General features: G+C 36.2%; 1 protein-coding gene across 1 annotated transcript; it reads right to left on the bottom strand.

Annotated features, from left to right (window-relative positions):
• Window positions 1–5,038: 5,038 nt before the first annotated feature.
• On the bottom strand, window positions 5,039–25,142 carry AFP (alpha fetoprotein). The gene is made up of 15 exons (XM_032632844.1): window positions 24,965–25,142; window positions 24,429–24,480; window positions 23,352–23,484; window positions 21,177–21,388; window positions 19,951–20,083; window positions 18,744–18,841; window positions 15,333–15,462; window positions 13,323–13,540; window positions 11,605–11,737; window positions 10,967–11,064; window positions 10,248–10,386; window positions 8,401–8,624; window positions 7,145–7,277; window positions 5,564–5,618; window positions 5,039–5,189 (listed from the first exon to the last, which is right to left on the bottom strand). The coding sequence occupies exons 1-14, from the start codon at window positions 25,047–25,049 to the stop codon at window positions 5,574–5,576; spliced, it is 1,833 nt and encodes a 610-aa protein (XP_032488735.1). The 5' UTR covers window positions 25,050–25,142; the 3' UTR covers window positions 5,039–5,189; window positions 5,564–5,573.
• Between the last annotated feature and the right edge of the window lie 374 nt (window positions 25,143–25,516).

The raw sequence follows: 25,516 nt of genomic DNA, 5'->3' as shown, positions 1-25,516 counted from the left end.
AGAATGGGTAACCAAGAATTGAGATAAGCTGTTATCTATAGAAGAAAGGGAGAACAGAACAGAAGGAATAGTGTCTAAGTCAGTTCAGGCTGTTATAACAAAATGCCATTAAGTGGGGAGCTTATCAACAACAGAAATTCATTGCTCACAGTTCTGGAGGCCAAGGGTCTGAGATCAGGGTGCCAGCCTGGTCAGGTTCTGGTGAGAGCCCTCCTCTGGGTTACAGGCTGCCAATTTCTGGTCGTGACCTCACATGGCAGAAAGAGGGTATCAGGGTAATGCTGGCCTCACAGAATGAACTGGACAATATTCCCTTCTCTTCGATTTTTGGGAAGAGTTTGTGTAGAGTTAGTATAATTTCTTCCTTAAATGTTTATTTAGTAGAATTCACCAGTTTTCTGGAGTTTTCTTTATGGTAATGATCTTAACTAAATGTTCCATTTCTTTAATGGATATAGAAATCATCAGATTATCTATTTTTTTCTTGAATGAGCTTTGGTAGTTTGTGTCTTTCAAGGCATTTGCCCATTTCATCCAAGTTGTCAAATTTATTGGCAAAATATTTTTCAAAATATTCCCTTATCATTTTGATATCTGAGGTGATGTCACCTCTCTCATTCCTGATACTAATAATTTGGTTTTTTCTCTTTTTTTCCCTAAAATCCAGCTAGAGGTTTATCAATAGTATTGATCTTCTCAAAGAACCAGGATTTGGTTTCATTGACTTTTATCTATGTTTTTTCTCTTTTCTATTTTATTAATTTCTATTAGTTCCTTTCTTTAGCTTGCTTTGTTTTAATTTGCTCTTTTCCCCTTAAGGTGAAAGCTGAGTTCATTGTTTTGAGAACTTCCTTCTTTTCTAATCTATGTTAAGCGAAGATAACAGAGTGTTATAAATTATAAAACAGAGTGACTTTGGTGCTATAAATTTTCTTTAAGTACTGTTTTAATGGTATCCCACAAATTCTGATATGCTGTGTTTTCATTTTAATTCAATTTAAAATATTTTTTAAGTGTCCTTTTAATTTCTCCTTTGATTCATGAGTTCTTTAGAAGTGTGTTATTTAGTTCATGAACACTTGGGGATTTCCAGATATCTTACTATTATGTATTATCAATTTAATATTATACCATCAAGCAATTCTCTGGACTCTCCCTTAACTCTTCGAAAGTAGCATCATTGGAAGGACACAAATTCTTTATATGGTAATTTACCAGTCTGGGGGCAGTAAGGCATGGCAAGGGAGAGGTTGGAAGAGTAATTTTTAAGAGTGGCTGGTCTATATTCACCTTTCAACAGTTTGTTACCGCAGCAGGAGTTTAGTCCTGTCCTAATACTATCCTGTAGACACCAGGCTTTTGGGGTTTTGCAGATGTAATTAAGGATCTTGAGATGAGGATTATCCAGGCGGGCCCTTAATCCAATGACAAATGGATTTAAGAGAAGGGCAGGGGGAGATTTGAGACAGAGAAGAGGGAGGAGAAGATGCAGACACACAGAGGGAAGCTGATGTGAATATGGAAGCAGAGACCAGAGTAAAGCAGCTCCAGGCCCAGGAATGCTGAGACAGCCACCAGAAGCTGGAAGAGGCAGGGAATGGACTCTCTGCTAGAGTCCCAAGGGGAGCAATACCCTGGTAGATTTCAGACTGCTGGCCTCCAGAACTGTGAAAGAGAGAGAAAACTGTTGTTTTAAGCAACAAAGTTTGCAGTAGTTTGTTACAGTAGCCACAAGACCACAAAACACCAACACATACTCATTACACACACACACACACACACATACACACACCAAACCTGAAGTCTTGAACCTCCTCAGTGGTTTCTTACGTTTTTGATGTTAATTTCTCAGACCCATGCCTCTTCTCCCCAGTGTGGCTTTTAGAAGATGAAACTAACAACCCCTCTAGATCACCACCTTATAATAAAACACAGCCTGTGGCATGTGTATTCATTTACTTATCCATCAAATAGTCATATAATGCCTATTATGTTCCAGACACTGTTCTTATGTTGAGGATAACAGAAGTGAACAAAACAGAAAAAAAATCCCTCTCCTCATGGGTTTTACAGTAGTGGAAGTAGACAGAAAATAAACAAAATCTACTATATAAGAGATAGTGATAACTGGTGGGGGGATAAGGATAGGTGTACGATTTAAAATAGGACAGTCGGGGCTTCCCTGGTGGCGCAGTGGTTGAAAGTCTGCCTGCCGGTGCAGGGGACGCGGGTTCGAGCCCTGGTCTGGGAGGATCCCACATGCCGCGGAGCAACTGGGCCCGTGAGCCACAACTACTGAGCCTGCGCGTCTGGAGCCTGTCCTCCGCAACAAGAGAGGCCGCGACAGTGAGAGGCCCGCGCACCGCGATGAAGAGCGGCCCCCGCTCGCCGCAACTAGAGAAAGCCCTCGCACAGAAACAAAGACCTAACACAGCCATAAATAAATAACTAAATTTAAAAAATAAAATAAGACAGTCAAGGAAGACTTTTCATTTAGCAAGTGATAACAAGTAGAAGCCTGAGAAGGTGATGGAGTGAGCCCCACACATATCTGAGGGCACAATTTCCAAGCAAGAAGAATTGCAAAGGCAAAACTCTGAGCAGGAAATGAATTGGTAACTTGAAGAACATCAAGGAGGCCACTGTGCCTAAGCAAGGAGACCCAGTGGATAAGAAGAAAGAGAAAAGGGCGAAAGCTACCATCATGTAGAGTCAGTGTAGAGACTTTACTCTGAGTGAGATGTGGAAAAAGTAGTATAATGTACTTAGATGTAAAGGAGTGCCTCAATTCCTGTGTTGTTGAGCCTAGAGCAGGGGGTGAGGCAAGGGTACCTGTAAGGAGACCAATTAAGCTACTGCAATAATCCCTATGTTGTACGATTGTAGCTTGTACTAGTGGTATTGGGAAAGAGTCAAATTCTGGATGTACACTGAAGGTAGAGCCAACAGGTTTTGCTCATAGATTGAATGTAGGGGTGATATGGAAGAGAGGAACCATAGATGACTCTAAGGTTTCTGGCTTGAGTAAGCAGAAGGAAGAACAAGACAGAGGGAGACACAAATTTGGGATGGGGCGGAGTTCAGTTTAAAATGTGCTAAGTTTGGATTGTCTCCGCATTATCAACATGGAGACGTCAGGGAGGAAGCTGACCCAAGAGCCTGGAAATTAAAGGGAAAAGAATCCAGGCTGGAGATATAAATACGTGTTTTCAACATCTAGGTGGTATTACTGCATCAAGTCTATATGAGATCACCTAGAGGTAAGTTTAGATTCAGGAAGAGCAGCTCTGGGACACTGCAACATTTAGCGGTCAAAGAATTGCAGAAAATGCAGTGAAGAAGATTGAGGAGATTCAGCCAATAAGGTTGGAGGAAAATCCAGAAGCCAAGTAGAAAAATACTTCAAGGAAAAGGGAATGATCAATTGTGTCAAGTTCTCCCAAGAGAAATCAGGTAAACTAAACACTGAGAATTGACTACTGGATTTTGCAGCATAGAAGCCACTGGTAACTTTGACTAGAGAAGTTTCTACATTGAGTTTTTATTTATTGTTTGCTTAACTTATTTTTTCTGAGAAGTAGAAATGTTCTAAAATCTCCAATTTACTATTGTATTTGTGTCAATTTGTCCTAGTGTCTCCAATCATTTTTTCTTTATATATGTCAATGAAATATCATTTGGCTCATAAATTTTCCAAACAGTTTTATCTTACTTGAACTCTCCTCTTAACAGTAAAAGATTATTTTTCCTGTTAAATGCTTTATGTTGAATTCTACTTTATCTTACTGTGATCTCTAAGTTAATACTTCTTAGAATTACACCACAATCAGGCAAAGTCCACAGATATTCCATCAAAATTGAAAGAAAAATATAAAGGACAAAGTAACTTAGAACTGAAAGCCCATTTTATTGCTCAGAGCAAATGTTTTCTCCTGCAGCAGACGCCAAAGCATGAATGTGATTTTTAGGTTTCTGTTCAAAGCTAATACAATAAACAGCCTCCCTACTGGTGGACTGATCTTTTTGTCACCACTTACTGACCTTGCCCCTCTCTACTCTTTCCCCTGCCCCTACTTCCCATCCTCCATATCTCATGAGTTATATCCTTAAAAGCTAATCACTCTGCTTAGATATTACTCTGGTCCCCTGTTACCTATAAGACATCATCCAAACCCTTTGGAATAAAACCCATGAGAATCCACTCAATCCTATATAGCTTGAATGTCTTGCTTGATCTTCCATGTCTATAGCCTTCTTCCCCACCCTATACTCCCCTAATATCATTCATCATCCTTTGTCATAGGCCATGTTTTCCTTTTTCATGTGTTTGCCTTCTCCTTTACTTGAACGGATGAATGCCCACTCATCTTCTAAGATGCTTCTTAAATGTTTGTCTCTGCCAATGTGACTTTCCCCAGTCACAACTGGTCTCACACACCCTTTGATTCTCTCAACATGTTGTTGCCTGTATAATGGCCATAATCTTGTTGCATTGCTCTTAGTTGCTTCCTTCTTTACTGGAGCAACTAGATGACAGTGACTGCACCCAGAACAGGACCTGGGACACAGTGAATGCTCAATAAATACTTGCAGAACAAAAAAATAGTAATAATTGATGAAAATGTTAATTATATTCAATCAAAACAACTACAGTACAGTTAACATTTATGTTTTAAAAGGTTTATGAACAAGACTAAGAAAAAAGTAGATGTTAAATTTTGAGTAACATCATTTTTGATGGATCCTATAAAAACAATAATTTCTTTTCTCATCTCCAACTTATGTTAGAATACTTAAATGATCATTTAATGAACAGTGTGCCCTAGAAGCACCAAAAAGTGCTTCACTTGGGAACATGTTTTTAGTTCACCACGTAATATAGCCTTCAATGTCGTAAATCCATCCTTGAGGGGCTTTAATCTCCTACAATGACCAATATTCAGTGCTTTGTGACCAGAATCTGCTTCAGACAATGGTATACAAAACTATTTGAAGAAATTATTTATAAGTGTTCATAAATAAGCAGGCTAGGGAAAAAGAAACATTTGGAGATACTTTATTTTTATGATAAGGAAATTTCACATAAAAGTCTTCATCAATTCTTTAATTCACAAAAAGCACAAATCAGTTAGAATTAAAGGGAAAAGTTCACACCAAACAATAAAGACTTTTGGTCTTTTCTCTTCCCCCTGTAACAAGAACAAAAATATAAGTACTAATTAAATTAATAGATGCAGGATGTAACTGGTTTTATTATTTTATATTATATATATACATATATTGGATCTATATCAGATAAACTGATAGGAAGGCCTTCTAATGACATTCTCTGAAGCCTTTGAAATAACCTTAAAGAATTTTGAGTTAGTTGAATCACTAATTTAACATTGTGGGCATTATTTTGTTCCAGGGTTTTTAAAGAAGTTTTTTTTTTTTTTTTTTACTGAATTGCATTTACTTTTAAGAAAAGTATTTAATGTTAGCTCTTAGGATGTATTTAACTATGGATCAATATTTGGGGAGAATCAACATTATAGTTAGCCTTATCTGAATTTTTTGTTACCTGAAGTAATTTAAACTCCCAAAGCAGCACGAGTTTTTGAAATCAGTGCTGGACCCTGCAAATTAAAAAGAATCATCAAGAAACTAGTGAATATAAAAAAAAAAGAAGCAGACTCACAGATACAGAGAACAAACTAGTGGCTACCAGTGGGGAGAGGGAAGGGGGGAGGGGTAATATACAGGTAAGGGAGCAAGAGGTACAAACTATTAGGTATAAAATAAGCTACAAGGATATATTGTACAACAGAGAATGCAGGCCATATTTTATAATAACTATAAATGGAGTATAATCTTTAAAAATTTGTGAATCACTATATTATAGAGCTGTAACATATAATATTGTACATCCACTCTACTTCAATTTAAAAAAGAAATAAATAAAAATATAATAAATCAGTCAATAAGAATCATCAGATAAAAAAGTAGACCACTGTGCCAGTTGTACAGTTAACTCTCCACTACCTAGGGGTGAATTCATTGGTTTATAGATCAACCAAGTTAAAAATAAAGATATACAACTCTGATGTCAACAAACTAGGACAATAGAAGGCAGAAGGAAAACAACTCCACTCTTATCAACAGGAGGTATTGTTTTTCCTATACCAATCTCCCAACCTTTACAAAGCCTCATCCCATCTCTCCCCTTTCTCTACAAATCAGTCACAGAAATTAAAAGGTTTGCAGAGAAAATACTGCTATGCTACTATTTGTTAATGTTCTCTGCATGTAAATGAATGTGTTCTCAAAACAGAGGACATTAATCTTTTTGTATCATATTTTTCAGAAATGGTTTACATAAAATCTATTTTATCAGTTTTGTTTTATCTTATTTCATTATCTGTGTCCCACCCCCTCCTACCAAAAACAGACACATACTAATAAGTACACACACTCAAACCCATGTAATTACATTATCTATTGAAAAACTCAACATTTCTAAATATTATCAAATAACAAAATATCTAAACTTCTACATCATGAGGTAGTCAAATAAAATTGGCAAAAAGGCTGAATGATAGAATATCTCTTTAAAATATAGTGATGCTGTATTCAAATATATTTAGTAATACAAGCTAGAGGCTTACAAAATGTAGTCAATTTACAAATCCAGCTAAAATTGCTAAATAATTATATTAAGATAATACCTAATTACTACTCTGTTAATATTCAAAGGCTTGCTCCTGAGTTGAATATATTTCCTATAAATAGTCCCCCAATATCCTATGTGCACAATTAATTTGCTATTAAATCCTTTTAATCCATTTAGCTCAATTGATAAATTTTAAGCCAGAAGCTGTCTAAATTATCATCAGTTAATTATATATTCACTTTACAGTTTTCTCCACTAGAAAATAAATCAAAATTACTAATTCTCATAATACACTCTAAAATTACACTTCTCCTAATATTTAGTGAGAAAACTGTGATTATTTTTAAATATTATAAAGTCCTTCAATCTCTTTCTAAATTAAATATTTCTGGCATTATTTTAAAATTATAAATTAGTGGGATACTCTTTTCATTATTCGTTACAAAAAATTCCATACCAAGTATTCTGAGTGTAAACATGAGCTGCACATACCTCTTCCTCAAAGCAGACGTCCTGCCCTTGGCCTTGGCAGCACTTTTCCAGGAGGCCAGAGAAATCTGCAATGACGGCCTCAAGTTGTTCCTCTGTGATTTGTGGCTTTTGCTTCACAAGGTTAATGAGAAACCTATGATTTAAAACAAAACAATATAAAAGAGAAGTCTGCTATGCAATGGTCTTTTTCTAAAGCCTTCCTAGGAGAGAACTTTCAGAGCTCTGGCAACCCTTACCCTAAACCCTCATTCCATTAACCCATCACCAGACTCACCACATACATCTTGGCGAATACTTTATTAGAAAGACTGAGGCGAGAAACATGCTAAATGTTCCATTGGTCTGGACTTGTGCAGGTTATAGATGAAACACTATTTCACAGTTCCACCTTACTTATAGTGAAATAGTCTTTTTCTTATTTGCCTAAAAAATTCTTTCCAGTTCTCTCTTCTAAAATATGTCTTATCCATACTCAAAGGCTCCAACTTCCAAACCCTTGTCATTCACATTATCACACCCCTAACCTGAGCATTGTCTGTCCTAATTGCCTGTAATACTCATTTGGTAATACATTCAGGCTGGAATTAATGTTGACCCAGGGAATAGGGGAGGCTTGCCAGGCGGCATTCTTACTGTACCTAGAAACATGCCTCAGATTGTGACAGAGAAAAAAGGGATGAACAAGTTTTCCAAAATGAAGGAAGACCTTTTACAAAGTATGGGAGTATGAAAATGCATGGGAATTTGGAGAACATGAGTTACATTGACTTGCATTACTATCATCATTACAGAATGCCTCCCACAATGAACTGAAATGTGTATTCCACTTCATAACACCCATATTGCATGGTTGAAACAAACGTTATGATTATTCTCTTCAAAGAGTAAATAGTATGGAAACAAATTCAAAAGTGTTTATTCAGTGCTTGGAATGGAAGTCCCCAAGACTTACTGCAAAGATATATCCTAATAACCTGAAATAGATGGCCCCTTTTCCCTCGATCCCAAGATGCAACACAACAATAGTTTAAAAGGAGACTATTGTTACAAACAGGAAATTATCTGCCCCAGTGAATTTTTCCAGACTAGAGGCAATGAAGACTCTGAGACAAGACTATTCTGAAAGTCACTTTAAGTGCTTTGGAGTAATAATTTTCTCCTGGTGAGCCCAAGGGTGTTGGGTGTGTGAAGTAGAAATCTCCACCACTATTTAGTGTTGTCAGTCTTCTCCATGCTAGCAAATACCCATTTCTTACTGTTGCTTCATTGTTTGCAGTGCTACACCCTGAGCTTGGCACAGATCCTTATGGAAGATGAACTTGTCATCAGAGAATGGCGGAGAAACGTATGTCTCATCCACCACCAAGCTGCTGAAACATGGCCTCCTGTTGGCGTATGAAGAGGTGCAGCACTGGCCAACCCCAGGGTTTACAGGAGTCTCTTCATGTCTGATACATAAAAGTCCAATAATAAGGTCAGCCTAATTAGGAGAATGAGAAAGAAGAAAGCAAGGAGAGGGAGCATCAGCCATAGAATTGATTCAGGAAAATTGTTGCAATAGTGTTTAATGTCTAGTAACTTATAATTAATTTACAGGAAAATTTGCTGTCTGTATAGGGATCATGTGCTGCCATATTGTACATTCTTATTTACCCACTTGTTTGGGATAAACTTCAGCATTTAGTGACCAATGTTCCACAAGTGATGTTGAAGAGAGCCACTTCAGCTATTTGTGTCAGCGATTTAAAACACGTTTTCAGTTACATACATACTTCTGAAGGGGAAAAGTCTCTGAAATCAATATATGGCCTACATTTTCCATGTATATTTAGTTGAGCTTTCCATTTTATTTTTGGGATTCAGAGAATCACTTTCTGAAGTAAGAATAGCACAAACCTAACCCTTTCACATATGTACATACATACATACATACAGCTAATATGTAGTTCTAATTGTAAAGAAATAAGATGTGTGTGTGTGTGTGTGTATGTGTGAGTCTGTGTGTCCTTACGGCTTTCCTAATGTAGAATTGGCCTACCTTCCAGACTTCAGAGATATTTCTTAAACACCTAATAATAACTTGTAACAAGGGCCAACATATTTTGTGGGCATACTATGTATCAGGCTAGTACTGAGTGAGTCACACGGATTACCTCGTTTAAGACAGCCATCCTAACTTTATTCTCAAATGTCAGATGAAAATTCTCAAGCTTAGTGAGATAACTAGCTTTCCCAGAGTGACAAGACTCACCAGTGGTGACAGTGGGATGGGAATGTAGGCAGGAGGCCCCCAGAACTTATACTCCTGATTACACCATCCTGTGCCCCTGCATCCTCCCAACGTGTGGGATTCAATAAATGACAAAGATGATGCTTAATCACAGGAAAGTTTCTTTTCATTTCTAACCTTTGACAAAAAATTCCAGGACATGAAGATTGACTAGCAAATGACTCCCCATCATCAAAAAGAGGAAAGGTGAAAAAAAAAAAAAGATACACAATTTTATTCACAATTGTGACTTCAAGGGAAAAAATAATAAAAAAAAATTCAACCTGTAATCATATGTATGACATTAAGAAGTAAAGATTATTGGCATTACCAACTGGAAAGTCATTTTACTATTCAGAACGTGGAACCTACCTGTTCTGTACGCTGCACCCTGTCACGGGGAATAAATTGTCCCTCATATCATCATAAAAAACTAAACTATAAAAGACAAAAACATAGGTATGGCTAAAAACAAAATAGCATATTTTAATCTGTCAAAGTTGAAGCTTTTTCTGTTTTAACATTAAAGTAGGTATTTGGTGAAATCATGAACTGAGTGACGTGTCAGTCTTTCTGTCTCCCCTGTACATAAAGCTTGCTTGTTTGTTGAATAGACTCACTGCCCTTCTACCAGCCATTCTAGAAAGACAGGAAGCTTGCCCACACGCCAACCATTCAGAGCCAGGTTCTTACACCCCTTCAACTGCAACTAATCCAACAAGTCCAGGAAAGCCATCTCCACATTGGTTTTCCCCATTTCCCCTAAATGGGAATTATAAGGCTATTTCAAGCCCAACAGGGCAGAAACAGGATGGGACAAAACAAAACACTCACCGCTCCCTCACCACAGGCCAATTGTTTGTCCTCACTGAGATGGCAACAAGTGGCTCCCGTGGTCGCCATTTTCCTGGTCAAGGTCATCAGCTCAGCTGGGGTCAGCTGAGGGGCCTTCTTGGTGTAAGCAACAAGAAACCTGAAAGAAGCATTTTCAGCAAATGTTGCCGAGTCCTTCAGGAGTCTCTGGACTCTCATTCCTTCTCAAAGACCCTCTTTTGGCATCAGGGGACATGAAATTAGCTCATTTGTTTCACCCACGTGGTACCTGGACCGACGCTGGAGGCGCATTTACTCTGATAAGCATTCCCTACCCTCTTCTTACACCAACAGATCACAACAGGAAAATAAACGCTGGGCAGCAGGCTGACTCCTATTCCCAACCTCAGAAGTTTCCTCGATATGCACTTTGATCTTTTGGCGCTTTAACTACGACAGGCTATGATACAATGGGTATCTTTACTGCAAAAATCTGCACGGTTTGGGGAACCCAAAGCCAGTACCACAGATCAGGCTTCACAGGCCATCTGTTGCTCCTAAAGAGAGTGAACTGGGGAAGGCCACCTTCTGGAACTGGAAACTGGGTGATCAGATTACAAGACCTCCAGTCCATCATAGGGGCTGGAATTAGGGTAGCCATGAGTGATTAATTTAGATGGGTCTTTCCCTCACTAGTTAATGATCTTAAATCACTCAAAATACTGTTTAAAAAAGCATACGCATTTTGTAAGTAATATTCTCCTAATTTCTGGAAGAGGCCGCAGCTTCGCTTTGCCAGCGCTTGGCTCTCCTGGATATATTTCTCTAACTCTTCTTCCTGAAAATACAAGCATTATTACATACATTTTTTTCTCTTTCTTCACACATAACTTTGTATGTAAAAATTGGCCAGTAATAGTTTATTCTATTTTGATACCAATCTTAGAGAAACCACTTTTAGAGGGTTTTTTAATATTAAAGATGAATTGTGAGAATTAAGACAAATGAACTTTAGGGAGAATAAGTTTAAAACTTTGCGAATCACCAAGTTATTTGATGGCAGAACTCAAACTTTGGGTAAAAAGTTACAATTCTTTCTGTACAAGATTCTTGCCTTTCTGGAGTGGAGCTATTCAAAAATGAATATTATTTTTATTCTGTGCATCAAAGAACTTTTGGTTAAAACACTCTTATTTCTAAAATAAGCCAACAGTTGTTGACTACTAGTTAATCACTACTTAACAGCTAGATAGCTAGTTAGTAGATATAACTAACTAACTGCTCATTAGTAATTAGATGCTTTCAAACAAACAGCACTTTTAATGCATGATATCCATCTAGCTTTCCAGATTTTCCTTAAAAAGCTAGAGCATTTTACCCCTTTATCCTGGCATTCAGGAGGGCTTCCAGACTGTGAACATTGCTCCAATAACTCCTGATATCCTCTAGCAACTCTTAGAATTATTGGGACAGCAAGCTTAGTATGTCTTCTTGAATATTCATAAGTAAATCTGAAATATGGGTGAAAAAAATCATGTTATTGGAATTAAGAGACAAATTATTCCTGTTATATGGCATGCAGAAGTTAAAATGCAAATAAATAAACCTAGAAATCAAATATTATTTCAACTATACGCATGGCAAAGCTATTAATAAAAATTATAATCCCTCAAATTGTTCTAAAACGGTATTTTGTTTTCTTTTGCACTATTCACTTTCAATTACGGACGTGAAATCTATCCATACAACAAATATTTTTCCACTGCCAAGTCTGTGCAAACAATTTCTTTAAGCAGTATGGATTCAATAATGTATAAGATAAAATGTCTGACCTCTCAAAAGCAGGCATTATAGGGAGACAGAAACCAATAAGAAATAGGTCATCCAATCTTAGGTAGTGATAAATCAATGAAGAGAAATAAAGCAAGGTAGACAAGAAGGAAAAGGGGTGACAATTTAGAGTGTGTGGTCAAGAAAAGTCTCTTTGAGTAGCTCTTTCAGGAGGAAAAACCTGGGTGAAGGAAGCCACACAAAGTGTCTAGGGGAAGATCATTCTCGGCTGAGAAAATTTCTACTGCAAAGAACCTTTCCAATTGAAGAACTGCTTCTATTAAATAAACAATTAGCTTCAGAATGTATGAATGGGTAAATTTAAAGAGTATTCTTGAATTTACTAATTGTGTTCCCAGGTTGTAGAAATAGGTCATATTAGTTCTTCCTCCAATTATGTCATTATAGGTTTCTGAAATCTGCACTTTGTTCTTGTTTGCATAATTTAATTTAGCGGTGCAAACAATGTGTGCATGTCTAATTTTAATCAACAATAGAGTAATATCCTCCAGGAATATTAAAAAGAAAATTGCACCGTTCTTTTCATTACTACATTAAAAGCAGACTCAGATTTAGAAGGACCTTTGGAGATCACTAAGTATAGTGTCCTAAGAGCTGCACAAATCCCTCTTCTAATAGTGTCCACTGATACACACTGTACAATAAAGGAAAATGTGTGAACTGCTTGCTCCCCTTAAAAGCAAATAGAATGAGAACATGTCTTGTCAATTACAGCTACCATACTGCAAATGTCTCTAAATGTGTTTTCACTTCCTTCAAAAAATAAAACATGTATTCAATAAATAGCAAATAAACTGCTACAATGAAAGCCCTTCTATCTACCATTATCTATTAAGTTATATTTGGGGGAAAAAGTTTTTAAAACATGCACTGTGAAAAAGCACATTCTTAATTATGAGCCTTTCTTATTACAAAAATATCCATATCCTATTCGGAAGTCCAATGGTGGTCTTTACATGAGTAATCCATACAGGGATGACAATGCTTCTGATGCCAGAGAAACTGATACAAAACAAAATGCATCCTCATAAGCAAGCCAGTTAATAACAGCAGTGGTGAAAGTCTCATCAGTATAAGATAGACCCTATTCTTATTTCCTAGTTATTTCCTCCTAACTATATTTTGGCTTAGAACATTCTAACATTATCCTCATATACTGAGTTCAGAAACCATTTCAACAACACAAAGCTGTCAGTCACATCACAATTTTTACTTGTGTGAACAGACATGTACAGAGTGTGTTACCTTGCCATGTAGAGATCTTTTTCCCTTGAAGAAAGTTGGTTGAAATCTGTCTCTCCTAAAAACCTATTTAGAGTCGGAGATAAGCCTTCAGGTTTGTCATCATTTTCTGCATGAATTATGCAATGACCAAGTTCAAGTGCGGTGGGTAATTTGCAGCATTCTGCTATTTTGCTTGACAGAATATCTTGCTGAGAACATATGTAGGACATAATTTTTTCCTGTAATAGAAAAATAAAGTCTAAGTTTTAAACATTTATTCTTTAATTCAGGACCTCGTGGCCAGTCCTAGGAAGGAAAGAAGGAAGGAAGAAGACATTTACCTTGTCTCCCATTTTAGTGCTTTCTCCCTACTCTACCTTTCCTCACTCCTTTCCACATAGCCTTGTTTGTTCAAGTCTTCTTTCCATAGTTGTCAGCTAAAATCTACTATTTTATTCTAATAGCAAGCTTTTAAAAACAAAAGACAAACGTACTCCTCAAACGAAATGACATGCACGTTGATGCATATCTTTCTATTAGTACTGAAATTTGGTAGTAAACATTAGCTGTTTATATAACCCTGCAGTAACCGATTATGACCTCCAGAGGGCAGTCTATAGATAATGAAATGCACGTAAGTGGCCAGAAAGAAGCCGAGCTTACACGTAACTGTCAAAGGACTGAAAATTCTGTGCATTCTCACCAGGAACAATTAGAACCCATTATTCAGCCATTAGAATCCAACTTATATACCATACTTTTAAATTATTTTTTTCACTTTAATGGAAAAGGGTGGTTTGAAGTCCAAAAATTGAAAAAACTAAACTTTAAAAAATGAGTATACAAATTAGTAAAATAGTCAACTGAAACTGATACAACTCACATCAAAGAAAAATAAAATCATTCTTATTACCATTCCTAATATGAAGGTAAATGCTTCTAAAAGGAAAAATAAATGAAATAGGAAAATTTGTCTTGGAGGCAGCCCCAACTACTGACAACAGGATTCTCTGCCTGGGCCCAAAGACTCACCCTCAGGTCTCCCCTACAGCCTTGGCTTCTTGCTGGTTTTCAAGTGTATCTCAGCCAAATTGCCGTGGACTGGCTGAAAGGAGCATTCTATCCTCACTTTCAACCTTCTGGAAACCAAATTCCAGCCCTGGTTTCAAGCCACCAAAATATCTAGGAGCAATGAATCTAAGCCTCCTTGAAGAAGAAGGTGTATCACAGGGGACCAGAGAGGGAATAATTTGGGGATAGACAGGCCTCCAACATCTAGGAAGCCTAGGGTGCCCCGAAATAGACCAATGCCACGCTGCTTAAATCACAACTGACTATGGCATGCTTGAGGATTCTGTTTTGGGGGTATTTGTTTTTGGTTTTTAATTCCCCTAGGGCCCTTATTCACACCTCTCCATGATGGCTAGCTTTTTACCGTATAGAACAATATCTTGTGTTATTTTTTATGTTTCTTTTATTATTTTGTTGTATTCATGTAATAGCTCTATGTATATAATATAGAGTGCCTTCCATGTGCCAGGCATGGCGCTGATGGCCTATGGAAATAACAGTAAACCAAAGACAGTCTCTAACCCCAACGAGGTCACATGTCTTATCTCTCTTATCAAACTATACATTTCTTAAAACCAGTTTGTGCCTTCCTAACAGGTACACCCCACAGTGGCTAGCACATAGAAAGTATTCAATATATATTTATCAAATGAAAGCACAAATGGGTGAAATATATTACAAAAATTCTGTGTGGAGACCTCCAGAGAGGTTACCATCTCCTTTACAAGTAAGAATGAATGGGCACTGGTCTAGGAAGAGGGGCGCATCCCTTAAGTGAAAAGCAGAGTCAACAAAAGAGATTCAAGTTTTACTGTTAAGAAGTCTGTAACTTCACTCAGTCAGCTAGTTTCCACATTCTATGACCAACTCATGGCAGACACCCTTCTCCCATTTAGAATGAGAGCAAAAGAAAGAAAAGGGAGTGGGAATATCTCTTTTATAGGAGGCAAGACTCTTCACCCCATCCTGCAGACACTCCAGCACATTTCCTCTGCAGCATTCCTCGTGTACGTGGGCCACATCCACGACCAGTTTCTGAATTTCAGTAAAATTAGCTTTGGGAAACTTTTGACTCAGTTTAGTAACAGTTCTAAGGGGAAAAAAAGAATTAGAATCAATCTTGGTTATCTATCAAAATTAAATAACGACAGGAATAAAGACGCAGGCTCAGGGAATGGACTTGTGGACGTGGGAGGGGGAAGGGTAAGCTGGGACGAAGTGAGAGAGTGGCATGGACATATATACACTACCAAACGTAAAATAGATAGCTAGTGAGAAGCAGCCGCATAGCACAGGGAGATCAGTTCTGTGCTTTGTGACCACCTAGAGGGGTGGGATAGGGAGAGTGGGAGGGAAACGCAAGAGGGAGGAAATATGGGGATATATGTATATGTATAGCTGATTCACTTTGTTATACAGCAGAAGCTAACACAATATTGTAAAGCAATTATACTCCACAATAAAGATGTTAAAAAAAACTTAAATAACATTTATAGAGTATTAGTATAGTTACAGTTCCAAGGATAAAAGACCAATATGTTCTCGTTTAAAAAGAAAAGGAAAAGTGTTATGTCTTGTTAATTCTAGCCCAGTCTTTCAAGGCAGTGGCTCTATAAACTGTGATCTGGCCCTACAAAAGGTTTAGAAGTGATTTATCTTTTCCTAAAACCTTTCCTGTGAATTTTAATGATATCTATCTTTTTGCTGTTCAACCCTGATGCTGAGTGTTGGGGATCATTGCTGTGAGAGGGTGGGAAAAAATTAAAAAGGATAAACAATTAAGAAATGGAAAATTCTATGAGAATGATAATCATTCTTTTACTTGGGAGAAAAAATTACTTCTTAGAATATAGGGAAGGATGCATATGTGCATATCAATGGGACAAGAAAGTGGAGCAGACTTAGCACTCAAATGTGTCATCATGCCAAGACATGTAGTGTGACCCAAAAAGGAGGTAAGAAACAAAATTCTTATTTCTTCTGCATAGTTCGTATAAATTTTAAGAGATGTCTTGGTGAGACCACTGTGGCCTAGAGCAACTGGTATTTTTGCTGCTACCGATAAAGACGGATTTTCTTTTTAAATTGAGAACATTTAAATTTAACTACTTATGGATAGCAAATGATAAGTAATGTCATTATAATAAAATCTTAACTTACATTGTATTACTAAGGTAAATTTAACTAAAGCAAATCATGAATCAATCTTTAAGTTTCTAATAGAGTTGGAGGGTGATTAAAGCATAATCTGACCTCTTCCAAGAAGAATCAGTCAGTCTTGGAACTAAATCCATGACTAAAAACTTTAATCTGTCTTCACTGTGTACAATATTTTTAAATGTGTCATTTAACAAGCAAACAAATAAATAAACTTTAAATGCATTCACTTAATACTCTTCAATTAGCAGGTCAGATGTTTTTCTAGGCTAGAAATGTTTCAGCATAAAAGTTGAAGAGTACTTTAAACCAGTTATGTAATTTAAAATTTCCTAGTAACTATATTAAAATGTAAAAAGGAACAGGTTAAATTTACTTTAATAATATGTTTTCTAACCCAATATATCAAAAATAATATCATTTCAATATGTAATCAACATTAAAACTTATTTTTAAACCATTTTTTACTGAAGTATAGTTAATTTACAGTGTTGTGTTAGTTTCAGGTGTGCAGCAAAGTGATTCAGTTATATATATATATATATATATATATATATATTCTTTTTCAGATTCTTTTCCGTTATAGGTTATTACAAGATACTGAATATAGTTTCCTGTGTTATAGAGCAGGTCCTTGTTGTTTATAACATTCAAACCTATTAATGAGATATTGTACATTTTCTTTTTCATACTAAGTCTTTGAAATCAGGTTTTACACTTAGAACACAGTTCCTCCTTTGCACTAGCCACATTTCAAATGCTTAGGAGCTTCGTGTGGCTAGTGGCTGCCATACTGGCTAGTGGGGCTCTAAACCACTGGTAATTCTGATTCCTATACTTGACCTCAAAGTCTCAGTTGTCAGGACACAGACAATTAGAGATCACTGACATAGCAGACAAGTAGGTGTAATGGAAATAAATGATGACAAGGATCACCAGCTGTATAAACATAAATAAATAAAATAAAATGAAAAAAAAGAAAGAAAAATCATGAAAAGGATCTAGAAAAACTTTGTTCTGATGACCAGTAGTGTGGTCTTGGGTAAACTGTTTTAATCTCTCTGGACCTCGGGTTACTCATGTGTAAAAATGAAGAGGTTGAACTACCTGATTCAATTGTTTGGGCTTTTTTTTTAATATTCCTCTCATCCTAACAACAAAGATAGATAGATGAGATAGGGATAAATTAGATAGATGAAAGATAGATAGATGATAGATTAGATAGATAGATAGATAGATAGATAGAATCAAGGGAAAAGAGAAAAGGCAAATATGCTAAGTGTAAGAGTTAATGCAGTCAGTTGAAAAACTCCAAATTTGCCTCTGAGCTTTTTAGCAGCTGGGACAAGAAAACAGACTTCAGTGAGTTACATGCTTTCATCAGTTAGGAAAATACATGCCAGTTCTTCAGAAATGACTATTGTGTTTTCCTCTGGACAATGGATTCTAATATTATTGCCTCAAGTGAATATTTTCATAAAAAGCAACAATTGACACAATGGACTTTTATAGGAAGTTAGGAAGCAGAGTTAATGTAAAGAATTTCTTGTTAAGCCAGAAATTTTAAATGATACTTCGAGAAGGCTAATCTACCTTGTAGAGACTCTAGGAAAATGTGGTATATCTGCTTAAGATCATTCCATCAACTTAAAAAAAAAAACAGTTTAATAACATCTGGAGATCATAGATCAAAACCATTGTGTCGGGTACTGGGAAGAAAGCAAACTTGTTACCGCAAGAACCTTAAAATCTCTTACAGATATAAAGCATACAAACAAGCACAAATGAAAAGAGAAACAACTGGAATTTTTGAGCATTTCTTTTAGATCATAACACACATCAAAAAGCATATATCTCAATGAACTAATGCATAAAAATAATAAACGGTAATACTTCTCTAAAAAAACAAAAAGTGTAGTATAATTATGAGGTGTAAATTGATTGCAGTCCAGAACTTGAGTATCTAGAAGAATAGGTAAAAAGCATAAATCTCCAAAGTCTTCTCAAGTGTTATCTCATGTAAACTTTAATAAGTGTTAAACAGCAGACTGATCTGTTCCTCCCAATCCTAGGATTTCATGATTCTAATCACATTAGCTCTCATCAAAGGAAACTTCATTCTCTACAACAGTAACAATGTGAAAAATGGACTCAAACTGCAAAATGGGAGTTTTGCAGATCTCACCTTCTTCCCTAGATAGAGCTTAAACTTACATGGCTCGGAAGGTTTGGGGTCCAAACTTTCTCATTACTGCACATATGTGTTGATTTAACAAGCTGCTTTCTCTTAATTCCTTTGTAATTGATGCTGCCTAGATAGAAAAATGAAAATTTTTAGAAAAACAACAGATACAACTAAAACATGAAACTCTAAAAATTTTTGCTAAAACTTATAAATGCAATATATCTTTGCAGAACTTTATTCATTCTTTCTTTTAGATGGGTTTATATACATCTATGCCAGGTAGAATTATTAAAAATATCTTGAAGGCTTCCCTGGTGGCGCAGTGGTTGAGAGTCCGCCTGCCGATCCAGGGGACACGGGTTCATGCCCCGGTCCGGGAAGATCCCACATGCCGCGGAGCGGATAGGCCCGTGAGCCATGGCCGCTGAGCTTGCGCGTCCGGAGCCTGTGCTCCGCAACGGGAGAGACCACAACAGTGAGAGGCCCGCGTACCGCAAAAAAAAAAAAAAAAAAAAAAAATCTTGAAACAGAAACACGTGTAACTTTCATACTTGAGATAATGAATAAACAACTGTAATTCTGAACAAATCGAAGCCTGATAATTTCTTAAATGTCTTCTCAGTAACAAAACGTAAGATTGCATCACAGCCTGACATTCTGGGAATAGTCACAGTTCTTAGGAATTTTGTTGTAGGACTTCAGGCAGCAAGTAATTCATCGTGGATGTTGTTCTAGCTCTCCAAAACCTAAGAAAACTATTTGCATCTCTAAACCTAAGTTTCCTTGTTTGTTAAATGACAATAACACTTACACCTCAAATTCATTCTAAGGTTTAAAAGAAATAATAAATATAAAGCACTTATCATACTTCTCGTTCACCTTTTTTCTCTTCTTCTGCTCTTTTTCCTTCTGCCCCATCTTCTTTCACTTGCTTCCTTCACCTCTTACTCTGTTCTCTTTCATTTATGTTATCACCTCTACCTCTGTCTTTATCGCACCAAACTCACTTCCTTAATAATAAAATGATTGTTGGCTGAATGAATGGATAAAGGAATGAATAAAAAAAGAGCAAACCCAGCGTTTTTAGCCCAAAGAATAGCAGAGTGCTGGAATATGCTCTATTCTGAAAATGATACTCTGCCCACAAAGCATATTTCCATTTTTAACTTTGTTTGGTTTTAGTAAGTCATAGCCAGATTGAAGTTATTGGTTCAGATATCCACACAAATACAATACCTTTGTTTGGAAGCATTCAACTGCATTTTCAGCTTTGCAGCAAGGTGGAATTATTTTGTCATATTGAGCAGCCAAAGAAAGAATTGTAGGTGCATATAGGAAGGGGTGCCTTCTTGCTATCTCATAGACGTATCTGTGAAATGAAAAGGATCATCAGTAAGATTTACAAACACATTAAAATAGGACTGCTACTGCTTGGAACTGGACTCTGGAATTGTTTAAAGATTCAGAAAATAGTCATATTTTTTTCCACTTGCTGTCAAAATTTTCCTCACTAAAGATCCTCCAAGAAAAGGAAAAATCTTATTATGAGATTATAAGAGCAAACTAGGCAAAAACACTGACTATGATTCTTATGAAAGTATCCTTTTCAATAAGCCTACACAGATATGTTTTGGGGGTCAACAAGGCCACACCTCCACTAAGTAAAAGAGAAAGGTGGAGTCTTTTTTCTCATCAGTGCAGAACGAGATTATCCACCCTGGCAGTCAACATAGCAGAGATGTTCTAAGGGCAGCCTCTATATTTCTCTGGATTAGGCAACAACGTGGAAGGTAGAAGTGATTAAGAGTTAAACACAGGCTTCCCCAACAGAGAACCTGGGTTAAAATCCCAACTTGGGAATGTACTAGTGGTCTGCCCTCATCCAATTGTCTTAACCGTCTAAGCTTCAATTTCGTCATCTGCAAAGTAGAAAGAAGAAAAGGAATGAAGAGAAAGAGGACAAGGAGATGATAGGCTGTTTGTGAGCATTAATATGCTCATACGTGTCAAGCACACATGTTCCTAAAACATCCTAAATGCTCAATAAATGTTAGACATGCTTATGTACCTTAAACATTCCTGGATCGCTAACATTTTCTATTTTCAGGCAATTTGGTGAACACAAAACACCAAATATTTGGCTCTAGAAGGAGTCATTTTGTGCCACACTAATATATTCTTGGGCAAGCTAAAATTAGAAAAAAACAAGGTGTATCTAAGAGACTAAAGGAAAAACTGGTGGGTCTCCTGTGTGGTCTATACCCATCTATCTATGTGCTGTGGAGACAAAGTTACACTTAATGTTTCTCACCTAATCTCGTAGGTCAGGAGCTCAGCAGATGCCACACCAAACGTTATTTCTCCACGTTTTAGAATACAGCCACAAATTGCAGAATTTGTAGATTCTGCTCGGTACTGCACTCTTTCTGGGGTCTTATCTACCTTTAAAATCGGATCCTTACCGGTTCATAAATAGCTCCCTGTCTTCTTCATATGCTTTACAACTTGTGACAGGTTCTGGAACTTGGAAAGGTGGGATGGATGCTGGAACGGCCTTTTTGTGTGCTAGGAAACAGTCATGTCTTTCCTCTCCACTTTGGCTGCAGCAGTCTGAAAGCCCATACTTGCCAGGAATTTCCTTTTCATGGCAAATTTCTTCCAGAAAGGCAGATACCTATAAGATTTATTTTTAATGAAAGACAACTAACTTTACCTAAAAATGCTGTAAAACACATGAAAAGTTTTCTAATATTTAAAGTCAGAACGGTAGATTAGGAAAATAATTCCCCCTACAAATTCCAATACATTTAGTTTCAGCCTGATGGGATAGCTTTCTTTTATGTGTTTGGAAAACAGAATATAGTTTTCAAACTTAAATAATACACATGCCTATTAGACAAAATTATTTTATCTTAAAAGGAGGACATAGATACTCCATCTGGCATTCTTATTATGAGACACTGATATAAAATTGGATATTATTTTCACATAAAAATCAAAATATTTTGAAACTGAATAAAAATAGCTTCCAATACTTTTAATGGGTCTAATTATAGATTTAGCTAAAATGTTTTAGGGAATTCCCTGGCAGTCCAGTGGTTAGGACTTGGAGCTTTCACTGCTGTGGCCTGGGTTCAATCCCTGGCTGGGGAACTAAGATCAAAAAAAAAAAAGAGAGAGTTTTAAAATGTACATTGTAAATGCTTAAAATCTTTCTTGTTTGCCTTAGCTTTACCAAAATCAGGTGATAACACCACTAGTCTGATGAATGCCTCTGAGGAATACATGTGTTTCATTCATCTCAGGAAACTTTTAATTTAGCTTTTATAACTGCTAATATTTAGAGAATCCTGGAAATCTTAACTAAGACTTCCAGTTCCCAATCCATCTAAAAAATCATGCCTTTAAGTTTACAATGGTAAATCACTAATCTGTAACATCACCTTGGATGTCTCATTGGATGTAAAGTTGCAATATAAAATGTATTTTGCTTATTTCACATGTCAAGCTAAAAATAGAGATGCCTATAAGGGATTTTTATTTAAGTCATCAATTTCAGAGTTGTAAAGTACTTTATATCTTTAAAAGGGCGTCTCCTTTGCAATATTGCAGGTGCATCATTTTTTGGCTACTTCACGAGCTCCATCATGACAGAGGATTCTCTGGGCATTTTGTCCCAGAACTGGTAGCTCTAATCATTTTAAAGTTCTTAATTCTTTTCTATATTGAGATAATAATAAACACTAATAACTGTTATTTATTAAACTGTTACATTAGGATATCCTATAATAAAAAAATGTAGTCACTGTTTATCTGAAATTCAAATTTAAGAGGGCTTCATATTTTGTTGTCGTTTGTTTGTTAAATCTGTCAACCCTAATCTATGCTATGCACCTCACATTCACTATAGTGTATAGTATAATGAAGTCACTAAGGGTGTTAGTTCTGGAGCCAGATGACATAATTTAAATCCTGGTTCTGGACTCCCTTAAGAAAGTTGTTTAACCTCTCTGTGCCTCATCTTCTCCAACTGGAATATTAGCATCTATCTCCTAGGATTATGATAAAGATTTAATAAATTAATATTTGCAAACAAAGCTGATATTCTACCAATGAGCCCCAGCCAGGGTCTCTTGGCTCACTGGACATTGATTCTGATTCATCAATGCTATGCTCCATGTCACAAAGTATTTTGATTATCAATGGATATGTAACACTCCTGAGAATAATGCCTGTCACATTGTGTGCTTAATAAAAATTAACCCCTGCTACCATTATCATATCAATCTCCATGACAACCCAGAAATGGAAGCTATTATTATTCCTCACTTTATATATAAGGAAACTAAAGCTCAATGAAGTTAAGTAATACGCCCATGGTCACCCAGATACTCTGATTTCAGAACCTTAGCTCTTAGTCACCATGCTTATATTGTCTCTTTACAATAGACACCCATTGTTTTCTCCTCTGCTCTCTCCAGCAAATCAGAATTAACCTAAACCTCCTTTCATAAAACAGGTCTTGAGATATTTAAATGTATTTATTTCTTATGCAGTCCCTGCATCTTCTCTTCTGCATGCTGAGTTTTGGTCAAATATCACAGTGCTTTTTAAAAAAATTATTATTATTCACTCACCTGGTTTTCTAAACACCCTGCAGGCTGCTCACTGCCAGTGGATTTCTCTATTACCGTCAATATATCTTTCACCATTTGACTTACTTCCTTGTAAGTGGCCTCTTGAACAAACTGGGCAAAAAATATGGTAGCTCTGAAACAAAAATACATATGAATGCTTAAGGAACAGACATATCAATCTTTTTCTCAAGGTTAGTTTTTGTTTGTTTTTATTGTCTGTTATGTTGTGACCTGTTTAGGGGATGACTTTTGCTAAAAAAGTATGTGAAATTTTAGCCATCCAGGAAGAAATGTCTGTCTTCTTGTCCCCTTCCCCCATAAATATACATATATCTGTTAACAATGAAAATAAGTGGATTTCCCCTAAGAGTGGTTCCTCCTTTTGTGGTCATCCACCCACTGCAATGTCTCCATAATTGAAGGTATTTATACCCTTTGTAGTTTTTTGATTTTTGTTTTTTTTAAGCAAAGAATTGGTCATTAGACCTCTACCTGTGTCTACTACCAGCATGATAAAAGTCTGATCATGGATTGACCCAAAGCAATGCTTCTGCAGGTTTCTGTGTGCAACCAGTATCTGTAACACACAACTTTAAATTCCTTATTAGAAACTTCAGAAGTGTGGGACAGAAAGATATCATTCAAGAGAACAACATACCTTCTACAAATAATCAAAAATAGAACATTTTGCCTCCAACTATTTGCTACTAGGATTAAATAGTATTCAGAATAGAGAATATGGTAATGTCATCCTATTGGTATTGATGAGAAAAATTCCTGAATTCATACATAGTTGCCATCAATCAGACATTATTCTTCAGTTTCTAAAATCTGATTTTGTTTGTCCCATCTCTTTACAAGGAATCTAGAGTTTGGGGTTAACATCTAAGGCATGGAGTAACAGTCCAACTTCTTCAATATCAATTTGATATTCAACATAAATAACGTTTCTTAGCATTGTCTAGTTTGCTTTCACACTTTTAAAAACTCATAGGGCTATCCAACTTTATTCAATTACCTAACTAAAATTTTCATTGCTTTGCATATTTAAAGTGCATTTATACAAGCAAAACTTACAGGTCAACTAAATTCATCTCTGCAGAGCATGGGGAAGAATCCAATATGGAAGCTGGAAAGCAAGATAAACTTCATGAGAAATGATATTTTCAACTGCAATCAGGAAAGTAATCGTTGTTAGATGTAAATGTTTGTGTCTAAGTTAAAACTATACAATTTTAGAACTGAGAGGACATTAGGAATCATGTATCCAAGCACCTTAATTTTGTACTTGAGAAAACTAAGAAACTAAGGAATAAAGTTAATGAGAATAATTTATAGTAGACTTAACACTAAAATTCAGATTTTATATCTTCCAATTTCTTGGAACCGTTGAACCATTCACAGGTAACGTTAAGCACTGCCATGATTTTGTAAAACTCTTGTACTCTTATAAATATACAAGTTTATCATTCATTTAATGATATCCACCAATTAAATATTTTTCCTCTGTGTCGAACAGTAAGTATGATAAATAAATCAAGGCAAATGAATAAAAGCAAATTTAAGAATTTCCATATAGGAAAAAGACAAAAGAAAAGCACAAAATATCTTACCTATTCCATATGCATTTTTTTGCATTGTTCTGGATTCAGTAAAATTTAGTAGAAAAATTAAAAAAATTGATACCTCCCACTTCATGGTTGCTAGCTATTTCGTTGTTGGTGATGATGATGGGGGCAGAATATTGAAAATCATGCTGAAATTCTTTTATAGTCTTCTCTAGCAATGCCTGTTAACTAGTAATCTTCTGTTGGTATATCTGTTACTTTATTTCCTTATGTTCCAAATGGGATGACTTGCTAATAATTAACAGCACAGGGATTATTTGTGTTTTATGTTCAAGGACACAGACCTCTTTTGGGTGGAAAAAGGGGGGAAAACTTGCAAATTCATTCCATTTTGCAAATATAACAAATATTCTTCTCAAACTACAGAGTATTCAAGGAGGTGACTTTTCCCTAAATTGCACAACAGAAGTTAACAGGGCCATAGACAAAAGACGTCAGACCTTGTATGAAATTCAACTAAATGCACTAACGCATTACTGCCATATTATCAGTAGGGCAGTACCGTGTCATGGTGCAACATGAGGGCTTGGGGACCAG

The sequence above is a fragment of the Phocoena sinus genome, chromosome 5 (genome assembly GCF_008692025.1).
Source record: "Phocoena sinus isolate mPhoSin1 chromosome 5, mPhoSin1.pri, whole genome shotgun sequence".
Classification (NCBI taxonomy): Eukaryota; Metazoa; Chordata; class Mammalia; order Artiodactyla; family Phocoenidae; genus Phocoena; species Phocoena sinus.
This window is presented reverse-complemented; position numbering and strand designations above follow the sequence as displayed.

What these genes read in the sequence shown, in the direction of transcription:
- AFP (XM_032632844.1), bottom strand. Translation starts at nt 25,049, where the DNA reads ATGAAGTGGGAGGTATCAATTTTTTTAATTTTTCTACTAAATTTTACT. An exon ending in GAGATGAATTTAGTTGACCT is followed by an intron (nt 23,485 to 24,428) that starts GTAAGTTTTGCT and finishes TTTTTGTTTCAG; the next exon opens with AGCTACCATATTTTTTGCCC. An exon ending in CCCCAAACCTTCCGAGCCAT is followed by an intron (nt 15,463 to 18,743) that starts GTAAGTTTAAGC and finishes TTTTCCCCTTAG; the next exon opens with AACTGTTACTAAACTGAGTC.